The following is a 17,626-nucleotide window of genomic DNA, read 5'->3' as shown; positions in this document are numbered from 1 at the left end:
TTTGCCCTTTTTCTACTCTCCTCTGTAATCTGAGTGTTTGAGCTAATGTTGAGCCACCTAAGATAATAAACTCTGAGTCACTTTTCCAGAGAAAGAAAACAGTATTTGCTTGTAAAAGAGGGGGAAAAGGATACGCAAAGCAAAGGCAGCCACAGTTTCACTGAAGACCACTGTGTGGCTTATCCATTAAAGGGAAAGGCATTAAATAGTGATGGTGTTGACTGGATGGTGACATCAGGCTCTACAAACAAAGCCAACCAGCAGGAAATTAGATGCAACCAGGTAACAGTTTTATTTTAAATTTATCAGCTAAATTTAAGGTTGAACCCAAATGAACAAAATTTCTGGCTTCTAGACGCGAAATTGCTCAAATCAGTAATTTTTCGCCTATTTTGTGAATCACTGGCTGTAACAAGATTGCAGCTGTGAAGAGAGACCTGTTCAAACCTGTTCAGGGTAAAACTGTGTCAGGGCTTAAGGCTGTAGAGTGTTGAAGTTTTCAATCAATTACCCAAATGCAGGCTAGTCAGGGCAAATCAGTTCTAAAGAGTCAGTCTGTAGCAACCAAGGTGAACCTTGAGAGCCAAGAGAGTTGCACAGGCTTGGTTAAAATGACTCAGTGTTCGTATTAGGTCAGAAAATGATGTGTTATATCATCCGTTTTTTGCACAGTGAAGGATGTGTACTTGTGTAAATCATCTGATGTGAGATGCATCCCTGTTTTTGTGCCCCTCAGCCATCTCTGTTAATCATTCCTGTGACACGTCTGTACATGCAACTCAAGGATAAAGGGGTTTAATCTTGGTGTAAACGAAAATAAAGGATCCAACCTCGCGAAGAGACAAGGTTTACCTGAACCAAAAAAAACCAAATAAACAAACAAAACAGGTACAGAGCATGTTCTCAGATATCCAGTGAGGCGTCCTATTTTGGTTCTGTTCAGATGCTGTAAACCCACCTGGGTGGTCTCAAATACTTAACAGCCTTTTGAGTGCTGCTCAAAAGTATTGCAAAAAAAAAGTGAAAGCAGAAAGATGTGTGTGCTTTGTAGGTGCTCAAGTCCAAAGAAATCCCAAAGAAATCCACCACCACCACCGACACCACCCCAAATCACATACACACGCAGCCCTGTTGTTGTCAAACTGCCCCTCCTCCTCCGTCCTAAAGATGTTCCCACTTAGCTCAAATCCTCATCTGAGAAGAGTTGACAGTAACAGTGAAGTAAGAAATCTAGCTAACCCTCTATCAGATTCCACCTTATATATGTAAGTGTGCCATAATGAACAGGAGAGGAGAACGGCTGCTTTTGCGTTCAACGACAAAAGCCACGGTGGCACAAACATGACTCACGCGTTTTCATCAGCTCAGTGTTATCTAAACTGTGAGGAAATCAATATTGCACCAATTCAAAGGAGGTAAGAGTCTGGGACTACTTTAAAGTCATCCTTTGTGCGTAGGTTCCCCGTCAGATGCAGACAGCTCACCCTTGTCTATTCAAAGGAGGCGGGGTCCAGTTGCACTGACTGAGTGTTTCAGGGTATCTGAGAAGCAGATATGCCCTTTTAAAAAGTTTGAGGACGCTCTCAGGAGAAGCCACTTCGGACTTTTACGCATCGAGCGTCCATGGATGGAAAGGGGACCGAGACGGCACCGACGGGAGCCAACATGAGCAATAGATCCTTCCCTATCTCTGACCCGATATGTCAAACGGAGGAGGCTCCTTTCGCCATGGTTGTCATCCGCAGTGAGTAAAGCGGGTTCCGCACGGCAGATTTGCCCGTTTTCACGGTTCCCCAAAAAGCTCCCTACGAGCAGCACCAGCAGATCCACGGGAATTTTAATTGGTGGGAGGGTTTTTGTGTACCACTGGGTCACAGAGCCCTGGTAACGGTGGCGGAGCAGAGAAACTAAACTGCTGGTTGTACTTCATTAGGACTTAATGGGATTCCTGCAAGTCTTTGAAGCACACTGGGGAATGAGAGACTGAAGTTGTGCTATGTTGCTGCCCTTTTACAGCACGATGGTCAACTACTTTGAAGTGAGGATTTTTCAGACATATGAAATAAAACAAAATAAATAATGTACCAAGGTTCCAGTTCTGTGTCATCCTCTCAAAAGCTGTGCTCTGTAAACAGTTTTTTTAGGGCAGCAGTCAAATCAAAGCTACCTGTTTCTTTACAGTAAAAATCCATACTGTGAACACCAGCTGGGCCACTGTGCCCTTCTAACCTTCATTAGGAGAATCTTCTTTTTTTGGCTTTTAATGTTACACTTTTTTGGGGGGTGGGGGGGTCACAATATAGATTTAGCTGAGAATTACATATTAATACTGTGTTGGAATACACAGACCATAAGATATACGTATTTTTTATGGTATCTTGCTCGTGCCCCCTCCCAGCAAACTATTTAAGCTCAGTTTGACGCTGTCTCAGAGCCAGGTGTGTGCCAACATCTGCTCGGTTTTTCACCACCACTGAAGTGTACAGTAAGTGATCTTTTAGTACAGTTACAGACTCCCCCTCCTTCGCTTTACATTTACTGTAACCCATCTGCGAACAAATAGACAAACCGCACAACAAAGGTAAACTGTTTTCCCCCTAAAACGTTCTACAGATGTGGATTTAATATTCTTATTGTAATATCCCAATAATAAGAGCGTGAAAGTGTGAGCCATGTTTGCGCTTCAGTTTTATTCTCTGGATGGCTTCCATTTGGCCTGCGGGCGTTTTTTTCTTTTCTTTTCTTTTCTTTTTCTTTTTCTTTTTTTTTTTTTTTTTTGAAAAACGTGTTTACTATTTTGTCTTTAATGTCTGTTTTGGATCATGCGCACCGCTACACATGATCAGCAACGAGACAAACTGAAATAAACAATATTTTGCCCAAATTTCTGACTTTAACTAAATAATTACGTGTACATTTTCCAATGTAGTTTGCTTACATGAGAACAGTGTTAAGTGTTACATTTAATGGGTTCTGGTTACATTTGAATTTACCTGACATATATATTCAGTTTATACCAAGCGCATTTTCCTTAATGATAAATTATTTTTATGAATTAACCTTCGATTTTACGCTAAATTATTGCTGCATCCTGTTTGTTGAAGCTTCAGATTTTTTTTAATTTTTTTTTTTTTTTAATTTATTTATTTATTTGTAGTGCTGAGATAAATGTCCTTCAGACTGCATGTCTCAGTCAGCAAATGTGCTACAAAGATGTGTAATATTACGTTAGGAAATGAAACCAGATGATTGGCCAGTGGGCAATGTTTTGTTTTGGGTTTTTTTGTTTTTTTAATTAATTCTCAAAAATCAGTAACAGCCCCAAAAATCAAGGATTGATTATCCACTGCAGGAGAGGGTAAAACCTTGTGGCCTCGTCACCACTTGGCTGAATTAAACAGACGGCGCCACATACATATCTGGTTCATCGTATGATAGCTTGAGTGGTCAAAGAGAACACTTAAAATATCGCTAGAATTTGGCCGAAAAACAAATAAAGTATTGATTAAAAAATAATAATAATAAATTAGTGATTTATAGGCTCCAGATTTCAGTCACTGTCTGTCTCTTCGCAAACAAACAAATGAACGAAGGTCTCTTGTCTATGCTGTGCGCTCAAAACCATGAACACCAGAGAAGAAATGACACACATTACGAGAATCCTCTTAATTATACCAGCATGCTGGAACTTTTACTCAGCCCTTCCTCCCATTCTTGTTCAGACACAAACCGGATTGCAGATTTCTTATCACACACTGTCCTTTCTGTGAAAGATCAGTTTGAACAATTCAGTCGTAATTAGACTCTCTAGCTGCTGGTTTCCAGCTGCTGTGGATGTTTCCGCAACTTACACTTTGCCCTGCATTGTTACTTTCCATTGTGCATAATTCTGCCCACATGCATGGCACCTTGTTTCAGAATCATTAACCAGCTTACGAGAAGCTGCTGTTTCATTTTACGTCTTTGATGGCACTTTAGTTTATTGACTACAAAGTAAGTTCTGCTAGCACAAAGATGAATATCAATCAGCCTAACAGTGGGCAAAGCTACAGGAGCTTGTTTTGGTCTGGCAGTATTTGGCTTTAGTTTATTTAAATGATTGTTGAATCATTTTAACAGAAGCCCACAAATATATTAACCTAGAAATACTTTCCCCCTTAAATCCCCCATTGCCAGGATTTAACTAAGCAAACAGATAAGAGCCTTCCACTGGACAGTTACTGCAGTGATTCATATGATTCACCTCACAACAGCTGAATTCAGCACTGAGTACCTTCTCATTTCTTCAACGTGCATGTCAGAAGGCATATCCTGTGGTCGCGGTAAAAGATGTTTATCATTTTCAGAAGAGTCAAAATGTTGGCCTGTGTCAAGCAAAGAAAACAGCCAAGATTGCTGAAACTACTAAAACTGGGTTAACTCTCCGACACACTATTAAAACTAGGAAAGATAGCAGTGGCCAAACATCTAGAAAAAGCATCTCAAAAGATATGATTGCTGAAATCAACCGTAGAGCTCACATTTAAGCTCACGTTTAACTGTGAAATTGAGAGCATTTCAATATACAATATGAAGAAAACTCAAAAGACTGGGATTAAACAGCTGTGAGCCTTAAGAAAAGCACTTATCAGTGAGGCTTGAAAAAAAAAGCCTTAGTTTGTTACTGAGCATAAAGGTTGGCATCTGGAGTGATGGGAAAAGATCATGTAGTCTGATAAAGATTAAAGTGATGGGAGCATCAATGTCAGAGGAGAGCTGATGAAGCAATTCTCAGCTGTCATGCCTGGTGTCTACCGAACAAGCCTGTGCAGTGAAGTGGGTAATGCTGTGATCTGGGGTTGCTTCAGCTGGTCGGGTCTAGGTTCATCGGTGTAATAAGGCCAAAAAATTGAGCTCAGTTGACAATATGAATATACTGAATCACACAGGCACAGGCATATTTAGATTAAGACAAAGCCAGAGTTCACTGGGCTCAAATTGTGCAAGAGTGATTCAGGGAACATGAAATATCATGTCTCTCTTAGGCCCACTGAGAACCTCTGGGACATGCTGGAGGAGACGGATCTCTCTGACATCAGAGGGCTCTTGTGGTTTACAGGGTCAAACCTAATTCTTTCATCCTGTTTTCCTTCTCTCACCCCAACCGGTCGCAGCAGATGGCCGCCCCTCCCTGAGCCTGGTTCTGCCGGAGGTTTCTTCCTGTTAAAAGGGAGTTTTTCCTTCCCACTGTCGCCAAAGTGCTTGCTCATAGGTGGTCATATGATTGTTGGGTTTTTCTCTGTACCTATGAAGCGCCTTGAGGCGACTTTTGTTGTGATTTGGCGCTATATAAATAAAATTGAATTGGAATTGAATTGAATTGGACTTTTTCCTGTAAACAGCATGCTAGCACTTAGCTTCTCATGTTACCATATCAGGGTAACACTTTGACATGGCATTTTCAGCTGTAGGTAGTATTTTGAGCAAAAGGTAAAAATATATCAGCAACAATACCCATGAGCAGAATCGAAGATCATATCGATCACCGCAGATTTGATGAAAACAAACTTATTTTCCTTTTCCTTTGTTAATTTCAGGGTTTGGTGTCTTTGACTACATCCTGTACGGCATCTTGACCTTCATGGCAACAGTTTCTTTGCTGGTCTTCTTAGAGGAATGTATCTACATCTATAAGAAAGTACCTGCCAATAAGAAGAGTCTCATCGTCTGGGTGAATGGAGCAGCACCGGTGAGAACAGTTTGCAGAAAAGAAACAGATGACACAAACGTATACCTGGATCTTTAATTGACACTTTTCTCTTTTTTTCAGGCGATTGGCACCATGTCATGTCTGGGGATGTGGTTCCCCAGATCTACCATGTTTACTGATATGTTCTCCAGCTGGTGGGTTTTTATTTTTTTTCCCACTCATCCCTTCTCCTTTACTCACCCTCCATTTCCCACTGTGCTGTGTTTCTCTGACCAGCAGAGTCCTGCTGTGAAAGATAATAGTGAAACCTGAACCTCAGAACCTACAGAAAAACTGAAAACATGAGTGCTGTTATGTTATGTGTGAGGTGTCATTTACTTTTCTACTACTCTTCCTGAGCCCTCCTCCAAAAACCTCTTTCTCTTATTCTTCCTACGTTCCTAGATCTCATTCCCATGTTCCTCGTTTCCGTTTACCCGCGTCTCGTCCTCTTCTTTCACCGTAGTTACTTTGCCATCGTGGTGTTCAAGTTCCTGATCCTGATGGTGGAAGAGGTGGGTGGCGACGAGGCGTTTCTGAAGCGTGCAGGAAAATATAAACTGAAGATCAGCACGGGGCCTTGTTGCTGCTGCTGCTGTTGCCTGCCAGACGTGGCCATCACACGGTAAATCCACAAGTGACACAGACACTCATTTTTTTGCTTTAGTTTACTGCCGCGTAAGATGAGAGTAAACCTGCTAAATGACTAACTTCTGGAGAGCACTCAGCAGATGCATATCTTCAGAATAGTCACTAAAGCTGATGATGATGATGGACGGTTTCCGATCTTGGTTTTTCGTTATTCTTGGCAAAAGAGCCTTTTTCTTTGGCAGATTTTTTCCTCCTTGGTAGGTAGGGGGTAGGGGTGGAGGGGGATTTGAGGCTATAAATGCCAGATTAAATAAACTAGATTAAACCTCACGGCTAATTTTGGCCTTTAAAGGAGCGTGTCAACATCCACAAAAGTTCTCTGAAAGCAGTCAGAGAGACCTGAAAGCAATTTTGCCAGTGCAATCAAGCATGAGCTCTCGTGTTTGCTTGAATTCCAGGCTTATTTTATTGAAGTTTTACATATATGGAAGAATAATCTTGAAATGGTGCGTTCACCTGCGAAGGACAGTATTTATTTACTGTCCGTATTTAATAGTTCCAGCGAAGGGTGGTCAATTTCCAAGGATGTTTCCACTGATGCTTTGATATTGGGCAATTGCTCCAGGACAGGCAGATGGCAACCACCTAGAATGCTAATGAAGCACAGACCATGGCGGGTGGCTTTGATGTAGTTTGCGCCCCCGTTCAAACATTACACAAACACAGAGCCTCTTTGCATAGAGCACTGAATTCATACTAGAGCTTCAGTCCGGTTCTCAGAATCCAGGTTACACTGCTGGTCATTCAACTAGGTCGAGGTGGGGCAGCATTTACACAACAGTCATATCATGCCCTTCTCTTGCAGAAGAAAGCCAAGTGGCACCATGTGTTGGAATGGACTTTCTGATTTGGCCATTTTAATCAGATACAGGAGTCGCACAGTGGTTTTGTCTGAACAGAGCTGACCTGGCGTCTCAGTTCATATGGGACTGCGGGGCATCTTCATCCCTTAGAGAAGTCTATCTATGAACGTGTCCCTATTGAAGCCTAAAGATGATGACCAAATAAGAAAATGGGTGAACTTGGCAGATATTTGCCCACACAAGCATTATCTCCTTCCCACGTAGTTTCTTGGAATGAGGCCACACTATTGCCAAGCAGTGACAGGCAAATGTACAAAGTTAACAAAAAGCCTTCATTCTGAATTGCAAGATGATGACAATCAAGCCAGGGCATGCTCAGCTACTTATACTGTGCCCTGTTTTTATGTTAAAAAAAAAAAAAGCTAATGCACCTCAGAAGCACAATGTTGTTTTGGTTGCGTAACAGCAGTCAAATCTTGACATGCCAGCAGCACACAGAGATGTGTCCAGATCCACTCTGTATTGCTCCAGACATCCTGAAGTAACGTTCAAGGGCAGGTATAGTGGAACTGCACAATGAACTTTTTGTGGTTTTTACTGTAAATCAGAGGTTAGATTATTCCGGGTCATCAGCAGAGATAATGAAATGCTTTCCTCTGTTTCGTCTCCAGACGCTCTCTCTTCTTGCTCAAACTTGGCTCCTTCCAGTTTGCCGTCCTGAAGACTGCCTTCACCATCTTTTCCATTGTTCTCTACACCCACGGCAACTATGATATAAAGAAAGTGAGTTGAAAGTACAGAAATGTAAACAACTATCTCTCCAAATAGAAACCCAATTCTGAAGCAGTCGGGACACTGTGTAAAGAAAAAAAAAAGATTAGTAAAAATATCAGCTCATTTTGAATGTGGTGGCAGCAACACGTCTCCAAAAAGTTGGGACAGAGGCAACAAAAGGCTGGAAAATTTAAGTGGGGTTTTTTTTTTTTTTTGGAAAACACAGATGACACATTCTCTGGCTTAAAGAGAAGAGGAACCATCCAGCTTGTTATCAGTGTTCAGTTCAAATTCCTGCAACCCTGATGGGATGGGGTTACATTAGTGCCTGTAGAATTGGCAACTTGCACATCTGGTAAGGCGCCAGCAGTGCTGAAAAACATATACAGGTTTTAGAGACACATATACTCTCATCCAGATGTATTTTTCAGGGAAGGCTTTGAATATTTCAGCAAGATGATGCATACTGGAGCTATTACAACGGATGGTTTTATAATAAAAAAGTCCAGGTGTTGAACTGGCCTGTCTGCAGGCCCAAACCTTTCACTAACGGAAAACATCTGGCACATCATGAAATAGAAAATACAGAAAAGAAGGACTGTTGGGCAACTAGAATCCTATATGGTGTAGAACAGGGCTGTGTTAATAGTTCATTAAAATTTGGCTTCTAAAACAGAAATAGAAGCAATCAAAATTATCACCCCACCAAGGACATAATTCAAAGACACCATTAAAAAAAATATGCATCAGATTTCCCACAAATTTTGCAGCAGCAACTTAATATGGTACTCAGTAGTCTAAATGGCCCCCACGAGTTTGTATACATGCCTGAAGATCTAGTTTAGATTTTTTTTTTTTAATTGGGGCATGCTCCTAATGAGATGAAAGATGGTGCCCTGGAGATCTACTTCCTAAATCTGGACCAGACCATCACCGACCCACTGCCAAACCGATCATGCTGAACGACGTTACAGGCATCATAACGTTCTCCATAACTTCTCCAAACTCTTTCACATCTGTCACATGTGCTCAGGGTAACCCTGCTCTCATCTGTGAAAAGCACAGGGCAACAGAGATGGACCTGCCAATTCTCTTATTCTATTGGAAACTCAATCAGGCTCGATGGCGCTGGGCAGTGAGCGCAGGGCCCAAAGGACTTTGCGTCCCCAGGCCACCCTCATGAAGTCTGCTACTTATTTTTGGTCATAGACAATTACGACAATGGCCTGGTGGAGGTCATCTTGTAAGGCTCTGGCAGTGCTCATCCTGCTCCTCTTTGCAGAAAGGAGCAGATACCAGTCCTGCTGATGGGTTAAGGACTTTCTTTGACCCTGTAAAATTACTTTAGGAGAGATGTACATGTAAATTCCAGGAGCACGCTGTTGAAACATAGCAAACCTTCTGGCAATGGTACATGCTGATGTGGTATCCTGGAGGACTTGGACTACCTGTGCAACCTCTGAAGGGTCCAGGTATACCCTCATACTACCAGCAGTGACACTGACCCGAGCCAAATGCAAAATCTAGTGAAAAATCTTTCAGTGGTCTCCATCTGTAAAAGCAGTCCTGTCATGGGGGTTGTCTCATTGTTGCATCTCTAGTGCACCTGCTGTTACTGTCATTTCATTAACACCAAAGCAGCTAAAACTACAACATAAACGATCAGATTAGTGTCCCAGAATTTTAACAGAATAGTTCATTTAATTCTTTTAAGCCGTGTGTAAACTCAAGTTATTCATGTCCAGTTATTTAAAAATCAATACATGTTATTGATTACCCACTTCTAAATAATGTTTGTGTAATGAAAGTGCACCTTTGTCATGCTGCCCAAAAGTAAATACTGCCCAGAGAGTACAGAGCCTTTGAGGGGGTGTGCGCTCTCAGAGAGCTTCTTGGTTGCTTCTTTAGTTTTTTCATTGAAAATTATTTTAAAACATACTCTGTTGCTCTGGACGTTTTATACACAGCTGGAACCACAGTTGTAATTTGTAGTCTAGGCCTGTTGTAGAGACAGAGGGTTAATAGTCCCTTTTTTCAGTTTAGACATAGTTTGTACAGGGAAGAGGTTTGCACAGTCACAAAAGCTGAAGTTGGCTCAAAGCTAAGTCACAGAAAACAAAATCGCTGATCTGCCTAACATGCCTCATTTTATAGTACAGTAGTTTTTATAGTCTATGTTACTTATCTGTTTCACTGTGTCATATGATTGCTCCCTTAAATCAAGCAGTTACAGTTAAGTCTAGATTCAGCCACCTGTCTGACAGTGAATTATTTTCTACTTAGAGTTACTTTTGCTAACTCCACTCTGAGTAAATCACATGTTGTTAGCCACAAGAGTCTTCACACACTCACACACTTGCTACTACTTTGTTGGGCCCCCTTTTTCTTACAGAACTGCATTAATTCTTCGTGGCACAGCCCTCAACAAGCTCCTGGAAACATTCCTCTGAGATTTTGGCCCATATCCACATGATTCTATCACAGTTAGCATCTGCAGATTTGTTGGCTGCACATCCATGATATGAATCTACCGTTCCACTGCATCTCAAAGATGCTCTGTTGCATTAAGATCTGGTTATCGTGGAGGGCGTTTGAGAACAGCAAACTCATTGTTGTGTCCAAGAAAGCAGTTTCAGATGATTTGAGCTTTGTGGCATGGTGCGTTGTCTTGCTGAAAGCAGCCATTACAGGATGGGTACCCTGTGGTCATAAAGGGATGGACACAGTCAGCAACAATACTCAGGTAGGCTGTGGTGTTTAAACAATGCTCAATTTAGTAGAATTTAGTACAAAGGGGCCCAAAGTCAGGCATGAAAACATCTCCCACACCATTACACCACCAGCAGCCTGAACTGGGTGAATCCAGTCTTTCATGTTTTTCATACCAAATTCTGACCCTACCGTCCAAATCTCAGAGCAGAACTGAGACTTATCAGACCAAAGAGCATATTTCCAATCTTCTATTGTCCAATTTTGGTGAGCCTGTGTGAATTACAAAAGTATCACTTCTGCTGTAGCCCATTTGAATTACTGATGCCTTTCTTTCCATTCAAAGCAATTCACTACAAAACCTAGGCATCAACCAGGCATTTTCACCCAGGGAACAGACAAGATATTATTTTCCTCAGACCACTCTTTATAAACCCTAGTGTGAGAAAATCCCAGAAGATCAGCAGTTTCAGATCAGGGTGTCTGGCACCAACAACCATGCCACATTCAAAGTCATGCAAATCATCTTTCTTCCTCACTCTGATGCTTGGGTTGAACTTCAGTAGGTCATCTTGACTGTGTCTACATGCCTAGGTGCAATAGCAGTTGAGTTGTTGCGATGTAATTGGCCAATTAAACATTTGTGTTAAGGAACACTTAAGTAGTCCTTATACAAAACATTATCCTGTACAGACATGTGAAAAATATACAATAACAGATGAAGTAAGAGCGACATTAAAAACAATCACACAAACTAAAAGAATTATTCTCTCGTTCCGTTAAGATGGATTTAAACTCTCCCATGATAACCAGTTGAACTGGTATTCCTAACAAAGTGCCCAGTGACAGCACAATGTAATTGAAACTACCCTGAAATCCTGTTAAAGCTGTTTTCATTTCTGTATTCTTGTTGTTAGTTTCTCATGTCAGCTGACAAAGCTCTGCTTACAGTACTGTTAAACCAATATTATAACTCCAATTTTGTATGAAAAAAATAAATCACCATGTTCATATGTTAAAGACAATGGCCAAGCTGTTTTGACCATTTTTATATATGAAATGATTACTGTTGATGGTTACTGTTGATGTGTTGGTAGTTTTTCTAAGTCACCAAAGTCGCCTTAATTATGTCCTGCACACTGTTGAGTCAACTCAACTGAGCTAACATGGTGAACATTTTGCTTTAACCTTCATCTTGCTGTCGGTGTGACCATATGAGCATGCTGTCATTAGTGTTCACCTCGAGCAATGCTTATTCTTGGCAGCACAACTATTTTTTGTTAATAGATATCTAATAGATATAATAGAATATAATAGAATAATAGATATCTGACGTGATTTTAATATCCAGTTTTATATAAAGTTCTCAGATACATTTCCTGCCATCTTTTTTCCACAGTGTGTCATCAGTTTGTACAGTTCTGGTCCCTCGTTGCCTGACTCCACTCTGTGTGTGTGTGTGTGTGTGTTGTATGTTGCAGATAAGCGCTGATGGAGATGCAATATGGATCAACAGTTTTGTAGGCGTCTTGACAATCACAGGTTTGTGGCCTGTTGGCATCACATTCATACACCTGAAGAACACCCTGCGAACAATAAAGATCATCCCGAAATACGCCATGTATCAGGTAAGACACTGATCAAGCACATGTGCACACTTTTGGACAAAGACTATTAACAGATTTGAAAGACTGTTTTGCCAGGATAACACAAGCTGCAACTACAATTAGTTCTTGTATGTTTTCATTTGTGTCGTTAGCTGCTCCTGATTCTTACCCAGCTGCAGACAGCTATTATCAACATCTTGGGCTCAAATGGCACCATCGCCTGCTCTCCACCTTTCCCCTCGTCGATCAGAGGATACAGTGAGTTTACATCCATCTATCCAGTCAGGCCAATCATCCACATATTTACAGTTCCATATATATTTGGACACTGACACAAGTTTTATTTTTGTATGTGTTTACTGAAACATATTTCGATCATAGTTAAATAACGGACTTGGACATAATGTGTAGTGAACTCAACAATGCAAAAAGATCTGGGCGTCCACAGAAGACAACAGTGGAGGATGATCACAGAGTCAATTCCATGGTGAAGAGAAATCACTTCACAACAGCCAACCAAGTGAACAACACTCTCCAGGATGTAGGCGCATCGATATCCAAGTGTACTATAAAGAGAAGACTGAATGAAAGTAAATACAGAGGGTTCACTGCAAGGTGCAAGCCACTCATAAGCCTCAAGAATAGAAAGGCTAGACTGGATTTTACTAGAAAACATGTAAAAAAAAGCCGGCACAGTTCTGGAAAAACATTCTTTGGACAGATGAAACCAAGATTAACCTCTACCAGAATGATGGCAAGAAAAAAGTATGGAGAATGCATGGAACAGCTCATGATCCAAAGCAAACCACATCATCTGTAATACACAGCGGGGGCAAGTGTGATGGCTTGGGCGTGCATGGCTGCCAGTGGCACTGGGGCACTAGTGTTTATTGATGATGTGACACAGGACAGAAGCAGCCAAATGAACTCTGAGGTGTTAAGAGATGTAATGTTTGCTCAAATCCAGTTAAATGCAGTAAAATTGATTGGGGGTGTTTCAAAAATACAGACAGACAATGACCCAAAACTTACAGCCAAAACAACCCAGGTGTTTATTAAAGCAAATAAGTAGAATATTCTTGAATGGCCAAGTCAGTCAGCTGATCTTAATCCAGCTGAGCATGCATTTCACTTGTTAAAGACTAAACTTCAGACAGAAAGGCCCACAAACACACAGCAACTGAAAGACACTGCAGTAAAGACCTGGCAATGCATTAAAAAGGAGAAAACCCAGCATCTGGTGATGTCCATGAGCTCAAGACATCAGGCTGTCATTGCCAGCAAAACCATTAAAAATAAACACTTTATTTTCACTTATTTAATTTGTACAATTACTTTTGAGCCCCCGATATGAAGGTATTGTGTTAAAAAATACTCTAGTTCCTCACATTTTTAGGCAATCTTTTTGTTCCCCCACTGAATTAAAGCAGAAATTCTGCACTTCAACTGCATCTGAGTTGTTTCATCTAAAGGTCATTGTGGTAATTTACAGAACCAAAATAAGAAAAAAAAGCAGTCTCTGTCCAAATATTTATGGATCCAACTGTATCATATTTAGCATGCATCAGTATCCTTATTTTTTTTTACCAGTAACCCTGTGACAGCTAAGCTTGTTTGTGTCCTTATTCTGCCTTCACAGTGATGAGCCAGCAGCTGCTGATCATGGAGATGTTCATCATAACGATGGTAACACGGCTGCTCTATCGACGACAGTACGATCCTTTACCTGAAGAGCAGGATGCCAATGAAAACACCAGGATGACTGACTTAACACAGTCTCCATGAGAACTAAATTGTGTTAATGTGTGTATGTATGTGTGTGTGTTTGTATGTTTGATTCATATTTTCTTTCAAGTATTTGATTAAGACATTGCATATATTCAAAATAACAAATATGAGTTATATGTAAATGGGTCGTGTGGCTGCTCATTAAGCTTACTGGCTGCGAGTCCGCTACACAGTTTTGATTGACAGGATACTCAGGTCATGTACAGGCATGTGAAATTAATAAGAACATCCCGTGGAAATGGACTGACTCTCTTTGAAAGTCTGCATTTTTTTCAAAGAAAGTAAGTGGGAATAAAAAACAAAACAGTTGGAGGAACATTTTGCAGAGTATCAGGTTAACTGGCAACAGATCAGTAACATCACTGGGAATAAAAAGAGCATCTTAGAGAGGCAGAGTTTCTCAGAAGTAAAAATTGGCAGAGGTTCACCAATCTGCAAAAAAATCAAAAATCAGAATAATGTTCCTTAATGTAAAATTGCAAAGACTTTCAATATCTCATTATCTACAGTGCCTAATGTCATCCAATAATTTAGAGAACCTGGAGAAATCTCCATGCACAAGTGACAAGGCCAAAAATCAATATGGATGCATGTGATCTTCAGGTCTTAAAATGACACTGCATTAAAAACAGGTGTCATTCCATCATGGAAATCACTGCACAGGCTCAGGAACACTTCCAGAAATCACTGTCTGTGAATACAGTTCACTGTACTGTACACAAAAACAGATACTTATTGCACTGGCAATAGCTTGAAGAGTTAAAATACAGCTTTACTGAAGACTCAGACATTGGACTTGTTTTGTCCTAGAGCTCTCAGTGCTACATTTGACACCACATTCTCACATTTTCGAGGTCGCCTGATCTTTTTTGTGTAATAACGCTTGTATACACACTTTTTTCCCCAGAAGAACCCTTTAGTTTTCCTCCAAAACATAATCTGCAGTGAGACAGAGAACCACATCTGACTGCCAGAAAACATGTTCTTAATTAAGTGGTATCAGGGGGTTGTTTTAGGAGATGTTTTATTTTACAAATATGAGATTTTCCCATAATTTACCAGAAATTATGTAGGCTAATTTGATACCATTTGAATAATGGCTTGTGAAGTACACAAGCGAAAGAAAGCCTTTGTCTCTGGAGATTTCAATGCATGATTTCCTTATGCTTGCGAAACAGATAAAGGAAAAAAGCTGGAACAGCATCATAAATCCTCGCTGATGGATGCTGATTCTCATCTACTTGAGGTCATCGCAATGGTGCTCAGTTACAAGAAAACAACACTACAGAAAAATAAAGCAAAGCAAATATTTTTAAAAATCACCAAAGTTCAGATGAGTGAAGTATCGAGTACTGTGCAAAAGTCTTGAGCTACCGCCTCACTAACTCAAGACATGAAGCAATGTTGTATCTACACATAACAAACTTAGAAAAGAGGCTTTTTGTTACTAGCAGCCAGTTCCCAAAACATACCATTTGTTTGCATTTCTTTAGGTGATTCGATAAAAAATGTTAAACTTAACAAAGTATGACAGGCATAAAACTGTATTTTCTTCCTCCACTTGTCTAGTTTTCTCTATTTTTAGGACACACTGCCCATAGATATGCCAATTCTTCGGCTATGTACAGCAAATGAACAGTATTTAAAAGTCGTGTTCTTAAGAAACAGGAAGAAAAAAAAAGTCAAAGACCTGACACAGAACCTGAGAGATGCTTCTTCTGAGCCATCTGCTGTTGACAGAAATGGTCTAGGTGGATGTTTGGCTCTGAAGAAGCTATACTTAAATATTTCAGATTATCAAAACTGGACTTAAAATTAGTGACGGCAGGTTTTATGACAATAAATACATTTAATATTTTTCTCTTGAATCGTCGTCAATATATGTGGAAGAGGTCTGGCGAGATGGGCAACAGTGAGTGTCTTCAGCTATCTCTGTCATGATTTGGGGCTTCTCCTTCTTCCAGTACATTGGCTTATATTTCAGTGTACACGTTAAACCTATTAATCGCTTTAGTAACAAAATACAAAGAAATAAGGAGTGGCTTTAGACTTTTGTGCAGTACTGTATTTTAATATTAATTTATTATTAAAAAAATTTTGTTCATTGCATGCTGGCATTTTACGGTTTAACATCAGCGTACCTGCAATCCTCCGACTCTCTGGGTTACAAAGAGAATTGGAAATAACTAACAGGCCAGTTTAAAAGTCTTTCTAAAAAGTTGAATTAGCATTAAATTTAAAAAAGGTGATTGTTTTTTTGTTTGTTTGTTTGTTTTTTGGAAAACTATAGGTGCTCAAATAGAGTATTATTAAATGCATATAATACACATATGCATGTATGTATGATATGTTGGCCTACTTTAACTATTCACATGTGGTTATTTTAAAAAGGTAATGCTCTAACAGTTCTCCGCTGTGGTGTTTGTTCTCTGGTCCAATACTGTCATTGCTCTGGGCACTGTAGATTTTTAAAATATTGTCTCACTAGGGGGCAGTAAAAACAAAAAAAAAACAGTAAGGGGCTTATTTTTTCGTTTTAAAAGAACCATAATCTGCTTACATCGTGTTAAAAATGGTGCCCAAACCTGTTCTCCACCCACAATCTTACGTTCTGTACCCCCCATTTCTAACATCTACTGCCTGCTGACTGCGCATGAACAGATAAACAGGTATGTAGACGTTAATGACGTTGACTGACAAGCCTCTGACCAATAACATTGTCGAATTTGTCGCTCCTCTCTTGGAGCCAATCACGGCTGTGAATCCACAAGCCTGCACCAAGTGCGGTTGAGTAGAAGTTTTCGAAGGTACGTGCTGTCCACAAACGTCAATGGAGATCAATTACACCGGATGTTTACAGATCAGCTCTTCAAATTAAAAGCTTTTGCCTCTACGCAGGGATACATTCAACTACACCTAAAAGTGTTTCATTTATGAATTGGTTTACGGTGTTATTATTCATTTTTAATAGGAAAAACACAAAAAGGAAACCTCTTGCAAGACAAAAACAAACCATTTTACCTAAAAATATATATTTTTTAATACGAACTTCATACAACCTTCAACAAGGAAATGTCCAAAGACATTTGCTTTGGGGTTACATTGATAATGACATTGTAATTTAAAACATGAGTGATAAGTGACCCGTATAGACCATGTATACACCAGTAATTAAGTAAATTCTTTAAAAAAGCATGGTGTTTCTGTTAAGCGACAGAATTTGTGTATAAATGCAGGTCATGGGTCGGGAGGGAGACTTTAAATAATAATCCCAAGAATAAGAATATAATGTTTTATCCATTAAAATTAATAAACCATTTAAGTTGAACTCTTTATTGTCCTTGCACGCTCGTACTTTGCACAACAGTGCACCAAAATTGTTGTATTGACCCACATCAGGGCTAAAGAAATACATGCAAAACACAATAGATAAATAAGTACCATATATACAGAATTAAATATATACAACGTGTGCAGAAAATGAAATATACAATATGCTAATTGATTTAATAAATATTAATAATTTTATTTGAATATTATATAAAACTAATAAATGTTGTTGCCAG

General features: G+C 39.9%; 1 protein-coding gene across 1 annotated transcript; it reads left to right on the top strand.

Annotated features, from left to right (window-relative positions):
- Positions 1-1,391: 1,391 nt before the first annotated feature.
- On the top strand, positions 1,392-14,954 carry slc51a (solute carrier family 51 subunit alpha). Its single transcript, XM_031750033.2, has 8 exons — positions 1,392-1,744; positions 5,577-5,728; positions 5,810-5,883; positions 6,195-6,353; positions 7,854-7,965; positions 12,147-12,293; positions 12,425-12,530; positions 13,912-14,954. The coding sequence occupies exons 1-8, from the start codon at positions 1,624-1,626 to the stop codon at positions 14,055-14,057; spliced, it is 1,017 nt and encodes a 338-aa protein (XP_031605893.1). The 5' UTR covers positions 1,392-1,623; the 3' UTR covers positions 14,058-14,954.
- Positions 14,955-17,626: the final 2,672 nt, after the last annotated feature.

Source organism: Oreochromis aureus, linkage group 9 (genome assembly GCF_013358895.1).
Source record: "Oreochromis aureus strain Israel breed Guangdong linkage group 9, ZZ_aureus, whole genome shotgun sequence".
Classification (NCBI taxonomy): Eukaryota; Metazoa; Chordata; class Actinopteri; order Cichliformes; family Cichlidae; genus Oreochromis; species Oreochromis aureus.
The sequence above is the reverse complement of the archived record's forward strand: the minus strand, read 5'-3'. Positions and strand labels throughout refer to the sequence as shown.